Source organism: Pogoniulus pusillus, chromosome 18, assembly GCF_015220805.1.
Source record: "Pogoniulus pusillus isolate bPogPus1 chromosome 18, bPogPus1.pri, whole genome shotgun sequence".
NCBI classification, from domain to species: Eukaryota; Metazoa; Chordata; class Aves; order Piciformes; family Lybiidae; genus Pogoniulus; species Pogoniulus pusillus.
In genome coordinates this window covers 22746021-22765042 of record NC_087281.1, presented here as the reverse complement: position 1 = coordinate 22765042, position 19022 = coordinate 22746021, and the positions used below count along the sequence as shown (strand labels likewise).

Below are 19022 nucleotides of genomic sequence, written 5' to 3'. Positions count from 1 at the left end.
AGATAATGATGTAGAGTCCATGCATATTTAGGGCAAATGAAACAAGAGATTTCAAAATCCATTCAAGCAATCAAAAAACCTAGATAAACTTCTAACTATGACATAGGCCAATCTTATATTTCAACACCAGAACTGTTCAAGAATTTTGCCAAAACAACACAGCAACAGGTAGGGTGTAGGCTGCTTGCAAAGTGAATGTGTAATAAACAGAATACAAAGCTGTCAGCACTGTCAAAATCCTTCCTATCTTCTATCACCACAGCTGTATCAGCCTACTGTGCAATAAAGGAAATGGCATAATGGCAGCTTCACTGCATGTATTTCTTCAAAACACATTTCCTCCTGGGATTTTATGCACATGGCAGATAGAGATTAACACAACAAAATGTGTGAAGGTCATTGTTATTCTAACTATCGATAGTAAAACCTAAAGAACTACCAGAATGCCTCCAGCACAATGGTAACCTTTAAGTTCCACTGGCATCCACTGAAATCTGAGAAAGTTACAGACTTGCTGAAAAAGCACTTTTGGCCAGCATTGTGCTGGGCACACCTTGTTCCTTCTGTGCTGCCAGAACCTGGGAACACTCTGTGAGTTACCTGCAAGTGGTGTCCTAATTACAGAAAGAATACAGTTACCTGCTTCTTCCACAAAGTTCCTTTTGATAGAAGAAGGTACAGTGGTCTGAAAACTGGAGTACCATGCACATAAGCATTGCTACTAATGCACAACTTGAGACTGTGTCCCCTTGTTCTGTTGCTGGTTGCCTGGCAGAAGAGACCAACCCCACATGGCTGCAACCTCCCTTCAGGTAGTTGTAGACAGCAACGAGGTCACCCCTGAGCCTCCTCTTCTGCAGGCTGCACACCCCCAGCTCCCTCAGCCTCTCCTCACAGGGTTTGTGTTCCAGGCCACTCACCAGCTTTGTTGCCCTTCTCTGGGCACTTTCCAGCACCTCAACATCTCTCTTGAATTGAGGGGCCCAGAGATGTAACTAACTGCACAAATAGGGAGAAGTCTCAATCTGCACTAAGTGAAAGATCTTCACATTTTTCTTTTTACTATAAGGTCTCAGCAGAGTTTCTGAATTACTTCCATCCCATCATACAAGATTATGTAATGCTCTAGTTACTACAGATGAGAAGAGCTATGTTCTTGTTTTAGGCCTAGGTAGATTTGTAAATAGTTCAGACATGGATGATTTCTTTTACCTTGGAGATAAAATGTGCTGTGTAGCTCAACAAGAAGCTATGACATTGTTTCAAGAAATTCACATCACCACACCCTACAACTGGCATCCAAGAGAACTGCAGTAATGGGACAAGACATCAGCTACTCCAAAAACAGGGCATGCAAAATAAAGCCCAAACCCAAATTATTCAAATATGGAACAACTCCTGTTGCTACTTAAGAATTAAATCCATTTTAACAAAGTACCTGAACAAAAATCCCAACCTAAGGCTCAGGCAGTGCTTAAAAACTTCAGGCTGAGAGTTAACTGAAGAAAATATGTTTATCAATACCTTCATAGTAAACCCTGTCACCTAGAGAGACTGAATATAAGTTATCAACAGTCTGCTGTGCTGCCATTACTTCCACACAGGCTTAACTCATACTGCTTGACACCACCTTGTAAAACTGCAACGGCTTCCACAGCAAGCAAGGTGCAACATACCAGATGAAAACCACCAAAATAATTTTGTTTTAAAAGTCAGTAGAAATGTGATGAGACAAGTCACTGTTTTTTCCTACACAAAATATAATTGCTTTGTTTCCATAGATGTAAAATATTTTGCAGTTTTGAAATGAGGCTTCTATTTGTCTGTTCTCAATAAAGCACAGAAAGCTCTGATCGAAGTCCAGTTCTGGTATATGCAACATTCACCAGCTTCAGGCATATACTCACTCAATTATCTTACAAAATGAACATATTTCTCCACATGCTCTTGTAAAAAGTACTCTCCATGTATCTTCTGTAGAAGAACTAAAGTGTAAACTTTTCAGATGAAGATACTGGTTTACTGTTGGTTTCCAGTTTAACAGTTGAATTAGAATGTTAAAAGAGTTTCAAACAACCAAGTCTAAATTCTTAAAACAAGTAAGTATTTTAACAAATGCTAGAGTCTTGTTTTCTGAGGCTGGAGTGAATGTTCCATTGGTACAGTTCTATGGCAAATGTACTAAACCCACTCACTACTCATTGCTTACACAAAAATTTGTTTGACAGCAGTAAGCCAACTTTGATTTAGGACACGACACTGCCACCTTACCTGAATCATTGCGGAGGTATGAAGACATAGCTGGGATGAGGCAGGATTGACTGAGTAACTCCAGGAGAACAGATGGAAGAGCACTGCTGTTTTGTCCTCTGCCCTCATGGCTAGTCTGGGTCTCTCCACTTGATATACTCCCTGCAGGATTTATGTAACTGGCAAGAACCTGAAATACATAAAAATACTTAATTAAAATGGGTTTATTTTAGGCAGGAGAACTTTGCCTTTCCTGCCTTAAGGAGGACACCATAATACTTCACTAGCTAGTTTGCTAATTCAGGACTGGTATTTATTTCAGCAGTCCCAAAAAGGTCTCAGAAAAAAATAATCCATACAGTTGTTAGACCACAATTCCATCTTTGGCCACTGGTAAAATAATAATTCTGAATGACTTTAACAGATCAGTTAATACTAACTCTGGCAAATCTACTGGAGTTCTCAAAGCAGGATTTTGCCAGCTCGCTCCACTCAGAAGGCAGCTGATTGCTCAGTCCCATTCACTTCAGAACACCAAATACCAACAAAATACATATAATATATATATTTACTGCAAATTTGCAAAACCCTTTGTTGTTTACAGATGAAGCAACAACTTAGGGTGACCATAACAGTTACTTGGGACAACCACTTGTGAGTATGGCTCTTGGTTCAGTAAACAGAAAGCAACCCTCTTCTCAGTGACAGTAAGGGAGTCATCTCACAACTGCACCTCCTTGTCCCAGGGTACTTCTGGCTGAATTCAAAGGCCCTTACCATGCATTTCCTTGAGTCTTATTTGTGCAGTTGTACTCTCAAATTAATTAACTTCAAGGCCTGAAAAGCTGTATTACTTGGTCTCATGGGGTCTATCCACCTTTTTTAGCTTCTTCTCTCTTTGCTCTAACCCCATTATCCAAGGTAGTCTACTGCAGCATCTTATCAGCACCCCCCATAAGAGAATTCTTCCAAACAGGAGAAGGGACCAGGAAAAGTCTGCTGCATGACAGACATCTTCAGCAAAATGTTGAGTGTTTTTTCACTGCTGCTTCCAGCTGCTGACTGTCCAAAGCAAATACCTCCTTGCCTCATGACTTACCACAGTTTACAGCTAAACCTCTGTATGGGATAATACAGAACACTGCCTAGAAGTTTGGCCGAAGTAATTCATGTGACATTCCTCCTTCTCATTTAAGGAAACTGTTTGGGATTTGTTTTGCTTTTGTAAGAGATGTGTTAATTTGTGCCTCATAATGCCTCCTAAGCTACAGAAACTGAAATAACTGAAGAAGATAGCATTTTGATGTAATCAGTTAGGGCATTTTCAGAATTTCACCTCCTTTGCATACCCCGGCAGTTACGTTAGCTAATGCACTTGAGCTGACAGTCCTGTGAATGCCATTTTCAGTAAGTAGACAGAATCTCAATTTCCCTACAGTGAGCTAAAGTAACAGAGGCTGGTGCATTTCACAATAGATTGAAAGCACAACTATGTAGGATTTTCACCTCCTTAGCATGAGCATCAGTTTTACTAAGATCTCAGCGTTTACTGGTGACTTACTCTTGTCACTTATTTGACACTTATGATTTTCCAGTATGTCTGAGGAGGAGTTTGGTATATTGGCAGAACACATTCATGGGCAATTGTAACAACTATGGGCATTTGTCACAACTATGGGCATTTCCTTAAAGCAGAACAAAAACATGTGAGAAATAAATACACAAACAAAATGCCCACTTCCACATCCTCCTCCATTAACAGGCAGCATTTACTTTAGACTGAATGCAGTGATGATGACAGATATGTGACAGCTCCAGGGAAATACACTGGAATGCTGCTTGCTTGACTGTCAGTTCAGAACTGTCACCCAAGCCTACCCATGCATGGTTTTTTTTATGCAGCAGCCTAGTGATGGTGAAAAACAGCCTCACTGAAAATACACTCTATAATTTGTCTTGTAGACAGGTGGTTGTGAAGTAATTTTTGCCCCAAATATCACAATTATTCTGCTCCATGACTAAAAAGATACAAGCTCCATTTTTATTTCCCGGTCCTAATGTTTTAGGTGCTTGCTGTTCACCAAAATTTCATTATTACACACCTGTAGAAGGCAGGTCACATGCTCTTCTTCCAGCCTTTGCTTAGTCAAAGCTTGTTCAACATCCCATCCTGAAGCTGTGGAGCCTGTTCCAAAACCTGTACCCTTAGCCCAGTACAACTGTTGTTCTTCTGTTGATGCGCTGCTGTGCGTACTTGACACCTGTGGCTAAGTTAAAACAACAAGTTGCAACAATCTCTCATTTTTCATCTCATGAACATTGTCTTTAGAAAGACCTTATCCTGCAAAAGTATGTAGTCTCAACTTAGTAACTTCATACACACATTAGGATCTAGTAAAAATCAAAGCTTTAGATAGGAAAGATTGTCACATAACATGGAGTTCTAGTCCAGGCCAGTGCTAAACTCTTGCAAGTGATCCCTCAACTGGACTAGGACTATAAACCTGCTTTTCTTCTCCAAGACTGTCAGTCCTTCAATGATGAAAAAAAGTATCTGAGGGATGGGTGTCAAGTGGCTGGGGCCAATCTCTTTTCAGTAGTGCACAGTAGTAAGACAAGGAACAATGGATACAAACTTGAACACAGACGGTTTCACCTCAACATGAGGAGAAACTTCTTTACAGTGAGCGTGATGGAGCATTGGAATAAGCTGCCATGGTGGGTTGTGGAGTCTCCTTCCCTGGAGACTTTCAAAACCTGCCTGTATGTGCTCCTGAGTGAAGTACCCTAAGTGACTGTGCTTTTGGCAGGGGGGTTGGATTTGATGACCTCTGGAGGTCCCTTCCAGCCTCTAACATTCTGAGATTCTGTGAAAGAGGTTAAAATGGTACTTAATCACTATCATGCTACACATCAGTTCTAGAAGTATTAGTGTTGAACACCCAGTGAAGTTTAATAACCTAACTAGATGACGGGGATGGGAATAGAAATGTTACCAAAACATGCACAAGTGAAACGCTAAGATGCTCGAGCATGTGCTCAGCTTGAATAAATGTTCCCAAACAGCAAGAGGTGCATGCTAACATCTACAGCTCTGACAAATCATCTTTGGGGCACTGAAAGGCACTATTTCCTCTCCAGAAAAGAGGTGAAAGCACCTTGTTCTTAAAATGTTCTCAGAGAGTGCATTTTCCAGAGGTGCTCTGATGGCTTTGTCCTGTGGTCTGCCTCACTGCATTTTACTAATTTAACTCCAATGTAATATTGCTTAGCCCTTATGAAGCTCTTTAAATACTTAATGCTTATTTTCAAAGTTTGGTGAAAAGGCTACATAAAAATACCCCATTCAATCAGCATTTTTAAAGGAATGATTTCCTAATCATCCATTTAGCACCATAAACAAGTGATTTTGTTTTCCAAAGTGATGAGCACTTGCTATTTTCATTAGAGTTACTTAGTGACAGTTAGCCTTACTGGAAAACAGATCTTGTCAGCAGATGCCCAAGTTTAGTTTGCAGTATTTAATTTATGGCTCTAAAAAGCTTCATTTTCTGTTCACATCTCTTCCTCAGTGACTTTGTTAAAGGAATTATGTACAAACAGATTGCAATGGTTAAAGAAGTTATCACCTATGAAGTACCTACCTTACTGAAAGCAGTCTGGAATCACCATTTAACTTCTACATTGGGAATGTAATGGAGCTTGGTGATGAAATAGCTATGTGGTTATTCTCATGTAGACACTACTTGTTACATCACTCATGGATGCTACACATTATATCACTCAAGCACACACTGTGCCTTTAACGACCAGTATTTTGTAGCTACTTAACCATATTTAGCCACCAGGAACTTTTTCACACAAGCTTTTGAAACAGCAACAAGGCAGCAGGACAACTTTTAAACAAACAAACCACTTTTATAGACAGTTGGCAGGTTATGCAGAAATGGTAAGTCATAATCCTAAAATTCAGGGAATACCCTTCTGAATAGAAGGTGGTGTAATACAGGAACTATCTTGAACAAGTTTAATTTTGGACAATCACTTAAGATCTTCAACTTTATGGAATTTTTTTGTCTTTATATCTCATTTCCTCACCAGTAAAAGGTATAGATAAAAAAACAAACCAAAAAACCCCACCAAAACCAAACAAAAAATGAATCACTGCATCAGTTCATTAATTTTCACAACTCATTTATGTTTGTGAAGCAGTTAAGAAGAAACAATTTGCAGCCAGTAGAGTTGAGATGCTGAATGTTAAATAAGGTAACGAGGTCATACTATCTAATGCAGATTAAAGAACCACCATCCATTGAGCATTATGCCTCTCATGCACTGAAAAGTAGAGTCCTGTGGAAGAAAGTGATTACAATTTAATGCCTCATGGCTGTGCCTTTGTTGGTTCAATTTCATGATTACTAACTTCATTGGCGACATGCAAGAAAAATTACTCAACTGCTTTCAATTATTTATTTTCCTTCATTCAAATGACTGCTCTGCAAAAACCAGACTGTAAGAAATTAGATTATTTTCTTGTTTATAGTTAAAACTCTTCTACTTCTCAATGGCAATTATTCTGCTGCTAAACTTACCTCTGCCTGGCTGGGGCTAGAGTTGGGCACTCTTGGTGCATGATGGCTTAGAGCAGACAGACAAGCAAGGATAAGATGTATAGCACCAATCTCCAGTGCCATCCGCCTAAGCAGTACTCCATCATCAGTAGTCAGTGGTGTTGTGCTGAACAAACTGCGCAACACATGGAAAGGCAGAGTTGGAAGCACATTTGCTGAAGGTGACTGCAGGATATGACCTAGATTGAAGAAGAAAAACACCAAACTCACATTTTCTTATTATAGTTCAATAAAGCCTGTTAAAATTTGCAGCAGCTTATAAAGGATACATACAGAAATCTACTAAAGACTTAAACATTTGCACATGGTAAGCTATCTGATATTAGCTTTCTCTCCACACAAAAAAATCAGCAGAAGAAAGAATGTTTTTTTCCTCTACTGATCTGGTTAAGGATTGAAGCTATAAAATCTGGTTATAAAACAACTTGGTTTGTCAATAATAGCAAGCATAATTCTCTATTTGACTACAATTCAGGTTGCATTTCTGAATAAAGAAAACCAAGGCAGTTCAGACTGCTGAAATAAAAAACCCAATGAAAAACAACCAACCTCCCACCCCCCAAAACACACAAAAACCTCAAACCACTCCAAAACAAAAAAAAAAAACCCACTGACCAACCCCAAACCATTCCAACAACAGCAAATTAGGTCAGCTAATGGCATCTCAACTGCAGTTTATGATGATGTAGTTTTTTTTCCACACTCATGTGCCTGAAGCGAGAATTAAGTCATTGACACAGTCCAAGCTGTGATTCTATTGAAGTTGAACACATGGTGAAATACTAACATAATTATTATTAGAAGAGCTGCAAGCTTGAATTTTGGAGTAGAATTATTTTCACTTTTAAACCCTTTTGTATTGCAGCAAGAACTGCTTCTTTCAAAAGTCACTTTTCAAGTAACAGTGACTTATTAATGCATTTCTGCTTTCCCAGTGCCTACATAAACAGAGATACCTGACAGGGGAAAATACTTCAAATATTGAAGTTCTTATCTATCTGATACTCTTTGTAAAGACAGGAAGGGGAATACAGAAAGCCCTCTCACTGAGATATTTATAAATAAAAGTGAACACCTCTGGAACAAAGCTCATCTGACAGACTTCCAGAATTGTGGAGTGTAGCCAAATGCTGGAACAACAAACAAAAAGAAACCTAGGCATTTGTTCAGGATTTATCTTTGCAGGTAACTGAATCCATGTTTTACTCGATAAGCCATGGACCTAGAAATGCAGCTCTTCATATCATGCAAAGAAAACAGAGATTCTAGGTGCATGAAAAGTGCATTTCCAAGAAAAAAATATTAAAGCTTTATGCAGAGAATTCATGTGGACAATGGTGTACAATTGATCTCAACTTGTAAAGAGCTGAATTTGGATGTCTGGCTTAGGGAGTGGAGAAATGGACTGTTTAGTCAAACAAAAACAAGGCTAAGAGGAAATACCATTCCTGTCTACAAATGCATTAGAGAAAAGAACTATTTATGATGAGGAACAATGCTGGCACAATGAAAACTGGGCACTAACTGGATACAAACAAATTTAGGCTCAAAATTTAAGCAGTGTCTACCCATCAGAAAAGTGTTCTGGAACTGTATTCAGATTGCAATAGTGGATACACACATGTGAAAGAAAGCAACTCAAATTTTAAGGGTTTGAGTTGGTCTCTTCACTGAAAGGGGGAACCTCCCCAGTATTAAAAATGTTTGCAACAACATGGGACTACTGAACCAGCACCACTCAAAGATACAAAAATCTGAGGGACTGCTCTTCAGTTGACTATTACTAGCATTAGACAGGAGTAAGCAGTATGACTAAATTGTTGCAGTTGTCTACACTCCTGTATCTAAAGACAAACAGAAGTTTGCCTTCTGACCTACATGTTGTCCATCGTTCCACAGGGTGCTGAACAAAGACTGACTTCAGTGCACTGCTGCATAGAAAGCACAGCATACTTTTCAAAGTCATAATGAAAGTAAATGTCTTAAAAATACTAAAACATCTCCTACATACACTCTTCCAGTCTTCCAAATCACTAAGAAACACAAATACGGAACTACATGTAGAATTCCAGGTTCAGCTGCAGAGACATTGACTACAAACTGCCTCCAGGCTCATCTGTTCTTTCAAAGAATGCACCATTTCTCCTCTGAACTCACACCATTAAGACAGGGCTCCTGCTTAGCTAATTTGATCACTGTGATCTTTAGATCTTTCTCTTGTTTTCTAACCCAGTGTTATTCAAGAGGTTATTCTACATCTGCTGTAGTTGTGGTCCTATCCACATTCTTCTCCATGTTGTTGCAGAACTATACAATATCTGCTCAATTAGTTGAGCACACCCAGGTACCAGGATTGTTCTATCTGAATGTACTGCCATTTTCAGTGTCATTTTATCAGCTATTTCACAAGTCTAGATAAGAACACTTGAATCTTGATGACTGTGACAACATTTTGCCAGCTAGAATTTAACATTGAGAGACAACAATCAAAGATGCTAGCAACACAGTTGCAAAGAAATCAATTTTAACTTCCTGCTGGAAGCATTGCAGTGTAAATACATTCAAGTAAAACGATCTAGCAGTGAGCTACAAAGAAACATAATAACTGCACCACATACTTCCTTCACCATCATCCGTAACTCCCAACACCAATCTCAACAGACACTGAGCATGTTTCCGTTCTTTTAGCAGCACCTCAGCATAGCCCGGCAGACGAAGAAATAAACCAAAGGCAGCCAAAGAATGTGCGGGTATGGGAGACATAGTCTGAACTGTTGACTTGATGGGTGGAGGTTCTGCAGCAATTGTTTCTGGTGCTTCGTACACCAATTCCCCAGACTGCTCAATGGTCACCCATTCAAACTGATCACTGTCCTTTTGCTTTTCCTGAGTGGTTGAGGTAACCACTGGAGTGCTCACCTTAGGTGAAAAAAAAAAAGAACAAAACAACTTTGTTAGTCATTCGGTTACTCATCCAGGCATAAATCCTAGTACTGTCAGGATGTGAAGAACATACAACCTTAACATAGGACACCATATAAAAGCCACGTCAATACACTATCATTTACAGATGCAAGGACCTGGCTAAATGGCTGAAAGGGGCAGACTTGTTGACTTGTTGCATTTTCCATACACTTCTAGAAAATACCTCCTACACAAGCAAGCAGCTATCTTCCACCATCTAAGACCCTCAGGTAAAAGTGGCTGCTTAACATCTAAAGGCACAGAAGACAAATTACAAGCCCTATGAGGAGAGGCTGAGGGAGCTGGGATTGTTTAGCCTGGAGAAGAGGAGGCTCAGGGATGACCTTATTGCTGTCTACAACTACCTGAGGGGTGGTTGTGGCCAGGAGGAGGTTGCTCTCTTCTCTCAGGTGGCCAGCACCAGAACAAGAGGACACAGCCTCAGGCTGCGCCAGGGGAAATTTAGGCTGGAGGTGAGGAGAAAGTTCTTCACTGAGAGAGTCACTGGACACTGGAATGGGCTGCCCGGGGAGGTGGTGGAGTCGCCGTCCCTGGGGCACTTCAAGGCAAGGTTGGACGTGGCACTTGGTGCCATGGTCTAGCCTTGAGCTCTGTGGTAAAGGGTTGGACTCGATGATCTGTGAGGTCTCTTCCAACCCTGATGATACTGTGATACTTTTTTTGGCTATTATATCAGACTTAAGAAATGTTCCTCTTATTTTTAATGTTTAAGGACTGAGTGTGAACTCAGGTGTTCAGGTTTTAATTGCGTGTTGCAGAAAGGAGAGCAATTCATCACAGTACCTTCAAGAACTACAAAGAAATTTGGGTACCTTTGCAGTCTTGTAGCAACTCACGTGCTCCTTTTTGGCTTTGTATTAATTTGGCAGGCTTTATTACTATTATGCTTTAACAGAACAGTCTGTAGTTCTGCTTTATGGACTAACACTGCACAGAGGATTATGCAGATAGACATTATATCTGTGTTTAAGGGGTTCAACACGTGTAGAGTTCCTCAGGAAACAGCCATACACTCAGTTAAAATGAAGGCATGACTCATAGTTAAACATCACAGAAATTTCAGGCTTTTATACTACTGAGATGAACTCATGCAGTCATATTTTAAATTCTACTATTTATCACTAGACTGATCTAAACTGGACAAGTCTGATCTGAAAACCCTTGCAGAATTTATTCAGAATATCAAATTGCTAATTAAAAGTTAAAGCTGTGCTTAGCTGCATTTACACCCACCATCAACATATTAAGAGAATCAGAAGTATCAATTGCTTAGAGACATATAAAAAGAAAAATAAAGAATGAGGAATCTGGAATATTTATCAGTCTTTACTCTGAATCTCCTGGTTAGTGTTATTGCACTTAATTTGCTTTTTTATGGATCACAGAATTCTGACTCAACATTTGAATCCAAAGTCACATCTCAAGCTAAAAAAAACCAAACCCAATCACAATAAGAAAGTAACTTTCCAGGACTACAGAAAAATAAGGGGGAAAAGGGATGAAATTTGTCATGGTCTTCAAGCTGCCTTTCTCCTGTTGCAGAATTCTGTGCATCAGTCTTCAATACAGAGTATACACTAACTACCTTGGACTTGAAAATACAGCATTTGCTTTTCTCCTGTTGCAGAATTCTGTGAGTCAGTCTTCAATACAGAGTATAGACTAACTATCTTGGATTTCAAAATACAGTATTTTCAATCTGAATCTGTTTCCATAGCTTAGTTTTTGAAACAGCTTGATACCACACCTCTAAAACATCTTCACAGAATTATTTACAAAGGATTCACACTAATCATCTAGTTTCAGTACACTGTTCCTGCTCCTACCATAGTTTTGCTGCAAGGCTACTGAACCGCCTCTTTAATTCATGATTAAGTTAATTTTGAAGGGAATAAATACTCATAATGTTTCCTGTTAGAAGTAACAACCAAAAATAGAGCTAAAAAAAATTTGAGTATTCATGGATTTTCTTTTCCTTTTTTAGTAAAGGCTGTACCCAGAACAGCTGTCACAGCAGTAACACCACACTAATTCCACTGCTGACACTTTTGAAATGCCTATCAGTGGCTTCAGAGAAATTCTTTGCAGAACTACAGCAAGTATACATAAAAAAATTAACATGCATATTTGTACTAGATAATTTAACTTTACCTATGTTCTTTAGGAACATAATGGTAATTATACAGTTATCTATAGAATAATAAAAAATGGAGGAAAAAAACCATACCCAGAGGTAGGCTTTCATGAGTAATTAGATAAGCAAATACAGCTCTATAGTAGATCAGCAACTTTATGCTACTACAGCACCCAAGATTTTTTACGAAGTAACACAAGCAAGGCAAGCAGTAACACTGCTTTTGTTTCACTCATTTGTTCCACAAGGACATGGGTGCACAACCTGTAACACGTACAGAGAAGCAGCAGCAGCATGTACAGCTGGACTGGGTGGTTGAGTTCTGCAGCAGCCTATTTTAAAGCAGCTTCCTCACATAACTCAGATATCAAATTGAACCAAAGAGAAATACAAGGAAAAAACACTGTCACTAAATAAACAAACAATCCACTCCAAGAATGTTTTCCTACACTGATTTTTTTCACTCACTTGCTGAATTACATCAGGATAAAGCATAGGCAGTCTCTCTGCAATAAGGGCCAATCCCCCCATTCCTGCAAAAACTTGCAGTGGAGACTGAATAGGACAGGTTTCAAGAAGCGATTCATCTAGAACTGCATCCATGCACTCATCTCCAGGACTGATGACTTCATCTTCAGGGCATGGTCCCAGTAAATCTGCATGCTCTACAAAAGCATAGAAGTAAGAGAAATGAATACACCACTATCAATATTAGGTTTATTTTCATATCCCCACTTAAAGGTGGGCTTCCTTTTTAAGGAAAACCTGAGTCAGGAACACGTGAGTACAAGAATATAAAAAGAAAGTAACAATATTTGTGGTACCTTTCTCCAGTAATGGCAGATCTACGTCATAACTTGGCACTTAGATGTTATTATGTATTTTTATGTCTTATTAGAATTTGATCTATGTTGGCAGGCTGGTGATCAATGTATCACCAGCACAGCGAGGTCCCATTCCCCTAAGCCCTTCACTGAAGCAACAGTATCAAAATACTTCAAAAAAGGTTCCGTGGATACAGCTCCTCCCTCCCCACAGCACTGTGATTAAGCAGGTAGCAAGCAGTAAGAAAAAACACTAGCAAGAAACAGATCACACTAGAAAAAGTTTAAAGTAAGGTTTTTAAAAGCTAGAGTTACAAAGGCTGTTTAGATGGATTTAAGACAGAGTCCCATTTTCAAAGATGCAACTAAGTACCCAAGTAGACAAAAAAATTCCACAAGCTTCCATAACTCAGCTCATGCATTACTTAATCTGCCCCAGTTATCAGCAGAAATATGCGCTACAGAGAACTGCTAGACTGCTGTAAAATGTACCTATACAATCCTAGAATTGTATCATACACAACACTGCAATGAAGAAAGAAATGTGAAACCATAACAACCACATTGGTGCATCTTTGAGATACAATCCAAAGCCAGGCAACAGATTTGCTCTTTATCAGAAGTTTAGCACTTGTTGAAAATGGTTCAGGAGCATCATCCAAGGCAGCACAGAAAACCACTGCTTCTTACCAAGAAAATGAACCCCATTTTTGTCCAAAACAAAGGCATTTTACAAAGAAAGACAACAAGTAGGCAAGAAGGATTACCTTTTTCTGTGTGAAGACGTTTAAATGAGTCTGTTTTTGATAAGCTTGGGTCCGAGATGACTTTGGAACCAAGCTTAACTATCAGATCTATGGATCGATACCCTTGCGGGAGCTTACGGTCATACAGCAGAGTCAGAAGCTGAGCAAGTGTCATTTCAGCTGGTAGCGGTTGGCCTAAACAACAATGGCATTGAGTCAGAGGGGAAAACTAGGATTGGGTTATGCTAGCATATATATCCAGGTGCTGTGCATTACTTGTACCACAGATGCCAAGTAGAGTAAGTACTACCTGGCTCCAAATCAGGGCCTATCACTCTGGAACCAACCATCACAGAACTCTGCCAACATCCCTTAAGGCAGCTCTATGCTAAGAGCTTTAGTACTGAGTATAACTGGCAAATGGCTAAGGCTGTAATTTGATGTACATTCTAAGTTAGTACTGTCTGTTCCCTACTATCAAACCCTGACCTTGCCTCATGCTTGAATTGTGGTGGCACAAAGGTGTGTGCCCTTATGGTAAAACAGCTGAGGGGGAAAAAAAGTGAAAAAGAAAGAAATAGGTGATTCTTTTTCTGTCCTATTAGTCCCAAGCACAACTCATTACTTTTATCTGGGGACACAATTCAGTAAGAAAGAAAGAAAGAAAACAAAAAAAAGAATGGCACTGCCAGGAATACTTTTCTCAGCTGCCATGTAGACTCGAAATGCACACGCAATACAGCCCCAAATCGTGACCCAGACCAAGACTTTGGCCATGTTGGTGGTTATGAAAAATATGTTTTACCTTGAAATTACAAATTACCCTCCAGGCAGAACCTTTCCTGAGAACTAGCAGACTTGCTCATGAAGCAAAATGTTTAGAGTCAGATCATATAATGCATGTATTCTGCTTATTTCAGCTTGACTTAATGAAATAACACAAGTTCCAGGAAGTTCTTTAGTAGCAACCTGTTTCTTCCATGGAAGATACTGTGTTAAGAAAGAAGAATTCAAAATGTCTTGCCATTATGTAAGTGATTAAGTTTTCTACCCTTATATTTCAACACTGATTCTGCTTTTCATAGCTGCCTCTTGTTAAGAGCCAGCTGTTTCACAAGACATTTGGTCAGCCAGAGCACACATAAAGAATGCAGACCATTCTCTGTGTACTTAACACTCAGATAATGAAAATAGGCATTGGGTTTTGATGTCCTCCCCAAAACAGCAGCAGCTTTAATTGTATTTTAATCAAAATCATCCCCAAGGACAGCCTCAAAGTCAATAATTTGGTAGTAAGTTAGATTTTTTTAATTGAGTGAAAATCACCTTGATCAGAAGTTTACCACTTAATCTCATCAGCTGGTTCCTATTTTTCTGCTATGAAACAGGGAAGCAGCTCTTCTACGTAATATTAAAGTGTTCTGCCCACGTCCCTGTCCTTTTAGGGTAAGAATTTGAGTCACACCAATTTCTCTCTAGGAGAAATATGTCTATGCCTCACCACTGCTAACCATCTCTATCTAGATACATACATGCATTTTATCACCTATCTGCTACATGTAAAACATGATTAGCTGCTTAAAACACGCTGCTTTTGAAAACACAAGTATTACAAAATTCAAGAACATACCTGAACTCACAAATGAACTTTCCAAAGAGCAATACAAGTTGGCTGCCCATTCAGAACATGAAAAAATGGGGCACAAGTATCTGTTCAGTTCTGCCTCACAGGTGAAAAAAAAATCAGCTTACAAACCCACCTCTCTTATTTCTGAGCCAAAGCGGAAATGTTTGAGCTCTTGTTTAGGAACAAAGAACTAAACTTCAAGGAAAAGCAGCACAATCCTTACTTTTGACAAGCTACAATGATGTGATACTGTTCCTCTTCCAGTTTAAAGTTGTTATCAACCCAGAAGATAAGGGTTTTACATTTCAAGATGCTCAACATAAAGATAGAAGATATCCCCTGGCATTACATCTACCTTCTGATGATGTATGATCACAATTCTGACATTTAAAACAAGTTATAAAAGTTACCTGGCAGAAGTTTATGGTATAGATGAAAGACTGGAACACTAATGGTCTTGCTGGAAGTTTCTCCTCCTGAGGAAGAGGTACCAACTTTATCTGCCATCACTCTTCCTCGCCTTGATGGTGGACGTGGAGGGGTGGATGAAACAGCTCTTTTTGACTGAGATTTCAAACCTATTACAGTAGTAAGAAAATCAAAGTCATTCTAGTGTTTAATAACTTCAGTCAGCCCAGAAGGAAGGTACTCCATAACTTTGATGATAGCAAAAAAGGAAACATTTTCAGCACTGGATAATTAAGTATCAGAACAGCATACATGTATAGGATATATTTGAATATAATCTTGATATTTTATGGTTACATGGCTGTGCATCACCTCAAGTCCCAAACCTAACTCAAACCATAACTATATTATATAATCCAATAAACATAATGCAAAAGCTACTCTAATTCTGCTCTTAAACTTAAAAATGCCTGTCAAGTGATGAGCCCTACAGCAAAACTTTGAAATCAGAGAGATTTCTAAGTTGACAGACACTTCAGCAAACTATGCATAAGAACCACTCATCTGGCCTATGAACATGACTTCAGCTGCAGTGCTGACAGGATCACATGTGAGAGAGGTGGCTTTAAACATGCTTTTAAAGTTGCCTAAGTCAAAACTTTTGTGGTAAGCACTGTGCAAAAATTAAAAGGTAGAATAGGTACACAAAATATTACTGAACTTCCATAGCAAGATAACCATTTTTTGGGACAGCCTAAGTTGACTTAAGGTAGAGAGAATTTACACTATCACATACACTTCTATGCATGTGAGAGGTCCAAGTGAAAAGGCCAGCAGATGCATACAGTTACTGTCTTATCACTAGCTAAAAGCAGCTTCAAAAGAACATCCACATCTGAAATGCTATCATAGTCTGGTTTCAGTTGATCAGTATCAGCAGCTATGATACATAACCTCAGTAATCTCCAATCTATCTTTTCTCAGCAAGATCAGATTCCAAATACTACCTCTAGCTTCTCTTAATTTTACCAATAGGGAACAATTTAGGCAATACTTGCTTGAGACTGAGGACACTGAAAAAACAAACAACCACCCAAATACATGAAAAGATGAAAACAAAAGAAGGAAATACTTCACCAACAGGTAGGAAAAAGAGATGTAAATGGGAGTTTAAACTCTTCCACTTAACACCAAACCTCCAAACAAAAAGAAGGAAAAAAAAATAGAGTCTGCTTCCTTCTACGTAGGGAAGGACTATGCCAAAGAGTGGCATCAGAGATGCAACTGGGGTGAGACATGGCTGACTATGGTACACTTTACTGTAAAGCTTAGCATATTTTCTGTTTCTTAGAGTCTTTACTCATGTTTTAGCTCTTCATTTGGACCTATTGATATTTTAGATATTACCAGAACACATTCACCTTGTTTAAGTAGCATCCACTGCAAGTATCCTTACAGATAAACATGCTGCAATTAACATCAGCTCTATTGCTGTAGATATATACTGAGGTCTATGAAGCTGCTGCCCTAGTCAATACTTGAGTTTAGATTTATATCTACATCTAAAGAACTGAAATAAAAAGCTTAAGAAATATTGGTGCCAGAAGTCAAAGGAAATCATCATCTCTTCTTTATGCCTCACAAACTGTAAATGAAGCAGAGGTACCTCAGTGAAGGCAGAAAGCTAGTGAGGAAATAGTAATTTGAAGTTCACTAATCTCTCTTGCACACATCAGAATTTCAGAGCAAAAGACTACAGCCATGAACTGAACTGTAATTGTTTTGCATCACTACAAAATTAACTATCTTCTATCTATAACCTTCATAGCAGTTTTGGAGGAAAAAGATTCAAGACATCAGAAAGATCTTCATGTTAATTTTTGGAAGGTGAATGCTCTGGACAAAAATCCTGTATTTGTGGTTTCCCAGTGGAATAACATAGCTTTATGCTTACTTGTTTACCTGACAGTTTATAGCAGAGTACTACCATCTGTTATGCAAAGTATATGGATCCTTTTATTTCCAAAGCATACCGCAGGAGCAGAAGTGATTAAAATTTGCTGCATTAGCCACTGGAAAAGGTAGAGGTAGTAGTGCCCACACCACAACAACTGTGCACCAGCAATAATACATTACCATACAATCCTATAATTTCTCTACACAGTTCTGTAAAAAGCACTAGCAAAGGCATCCACCACCTATCACTGACACACACAGGTGCAAATCTATCAAAGTACATAATCTGTTAGAGGCAGATTTGCTGCCTAACAGCCAGTTAGATTAACTGGACACCACAATTTTTCTGGCCAGCAGTAGTAATAAAAAGAATTGTTAGCAGATGCTTATACAAACTTTTATCACCAGAAAGGTCCATTTTTTCAGAAGATACATGAAAAAGACATACCAGAAGCAACAACGACACTATAATTATCCTGAAATCCATTTTCTGCTTTAACTTTTTCTTTCTCTTCATAGTTCTTTTTCTCTTTATCTTCCTTCTGTTCATTAATTAGCTTTGCTGTAATACTGGGTGTATCTATATGGGGAGTTAAAAAAAGAAGCCAGAAAAGTATTTCAATATATCAAGTTGATTGTTTTAGTTCTACACTATTAACAAGGCTATTTCCAACTATTACAGTGGATTAGGTTCCAACCCAGGCAGCAAGAGTCTTCCAAATACCTGTGAATTCAGGTATTATGCTAATTCTGGTACTCTCTTACCCACCAAATATGTCTTCTATTTAAACTTGTGACAGTTTAAAACCACTTCTGAGGAACTCAATGTATTCATGTTACAGCATCAGTGCAACCAGCCAAAAATAAAATCGACTAAAAAAAAAGTCCACTCAAACATCCCCCCAAAACCCCACAGAACAAACCACCAAAAAAAAAAAATCCAACAAAACAATAAGTAAATTAATTCTAAAAACAAAAGTCTTTTTTCTGAGGACAACTGCAGATCTACATTTTTGGCTTTAAGTCTGTTTGGTCTTTAAGTGTTACATACTGACCCAATTTCAGAATTGGCAAGTATGGCTGTTCCTTTGACCAAAAAAAAAAATGCCTGAAGTACATTACATACCCACAACTTGTGCTCCTTGCTTAAGCAAACAGAGATTACTACAGTTCACTGCTCTGGTTTATTCATTAGTGCAGGTCATGTATCAGCAAACGACTAATGAACTGTTGGTGACAGTCGATCATTTCACACCTTGTAAGGTACAACACAAGCACTAAAATAATGGAATCATTCTCTAATTGCTTTAGAGTATTAACTTGTTTCCACATAGCCACAGCAGCCTTAAGCTGTATGTAGAGGCTCAAGATCTAGAAGTGACATCTTTAACTGTATGTCACAGTGGGTGGGGTGCTGAAAGATACGTGGCTTGATGGCTTGTAAATACCCTGTGATTTGTG

The 19022-nt window shown here is 38.8% G+C and overlaps 1 protein-coding gene across 4 annotated transcripts in view; it reads right to left on the bottom strand.

Moving 5' to 3' along the window:
• The window catches only part of BIRC6 (baculoviral IAP repeat containing 6), a 158438-nt gene that overhangs the window by 36566 nt on the left and 102850 nt on the right, over nucleotides 1-19022 (bottom strand). For all 4 annotated transcript variants that reach the window (XM_064158738.1, XM_064158740.1, XM_064158741.1 and 1 more), the window contains 8 exons: nucleotides 18010-18141; nucleotides 15608-15775; nucleotides 13592-13765; nucleotides 12469-12665; nucleotides 9500-9800; nucleotides 6843-7060; nucleotides 4353-4517; nucleotides 2272-2440 (listed from right to left, as the gene is read on the bottom strand). In XM_064158738.1, coding sequence (XP_064014808.1) covers nucleotides 2272-2440; nucleotides 4353-4517; nucleotides 6843-7060; nucleotides 9500-9800; nucleotides 12469-12665; nucleotides 13592-13765; nucleotides 15608-15775; nucleotides 18010-18141 — 1524 coding nt within the window. The remainder of the gene's footprint in view (nucleotides 1-2271; nucleotides 2441-4352; nucleotides 4518-6842; nucleotides 7061-9499; nucleotides 9801-12468; nucleotides 12666-13591; nucleotides 13766-15607; nucleotides 15776-18009; nucleotides 18142-19022) is intronic.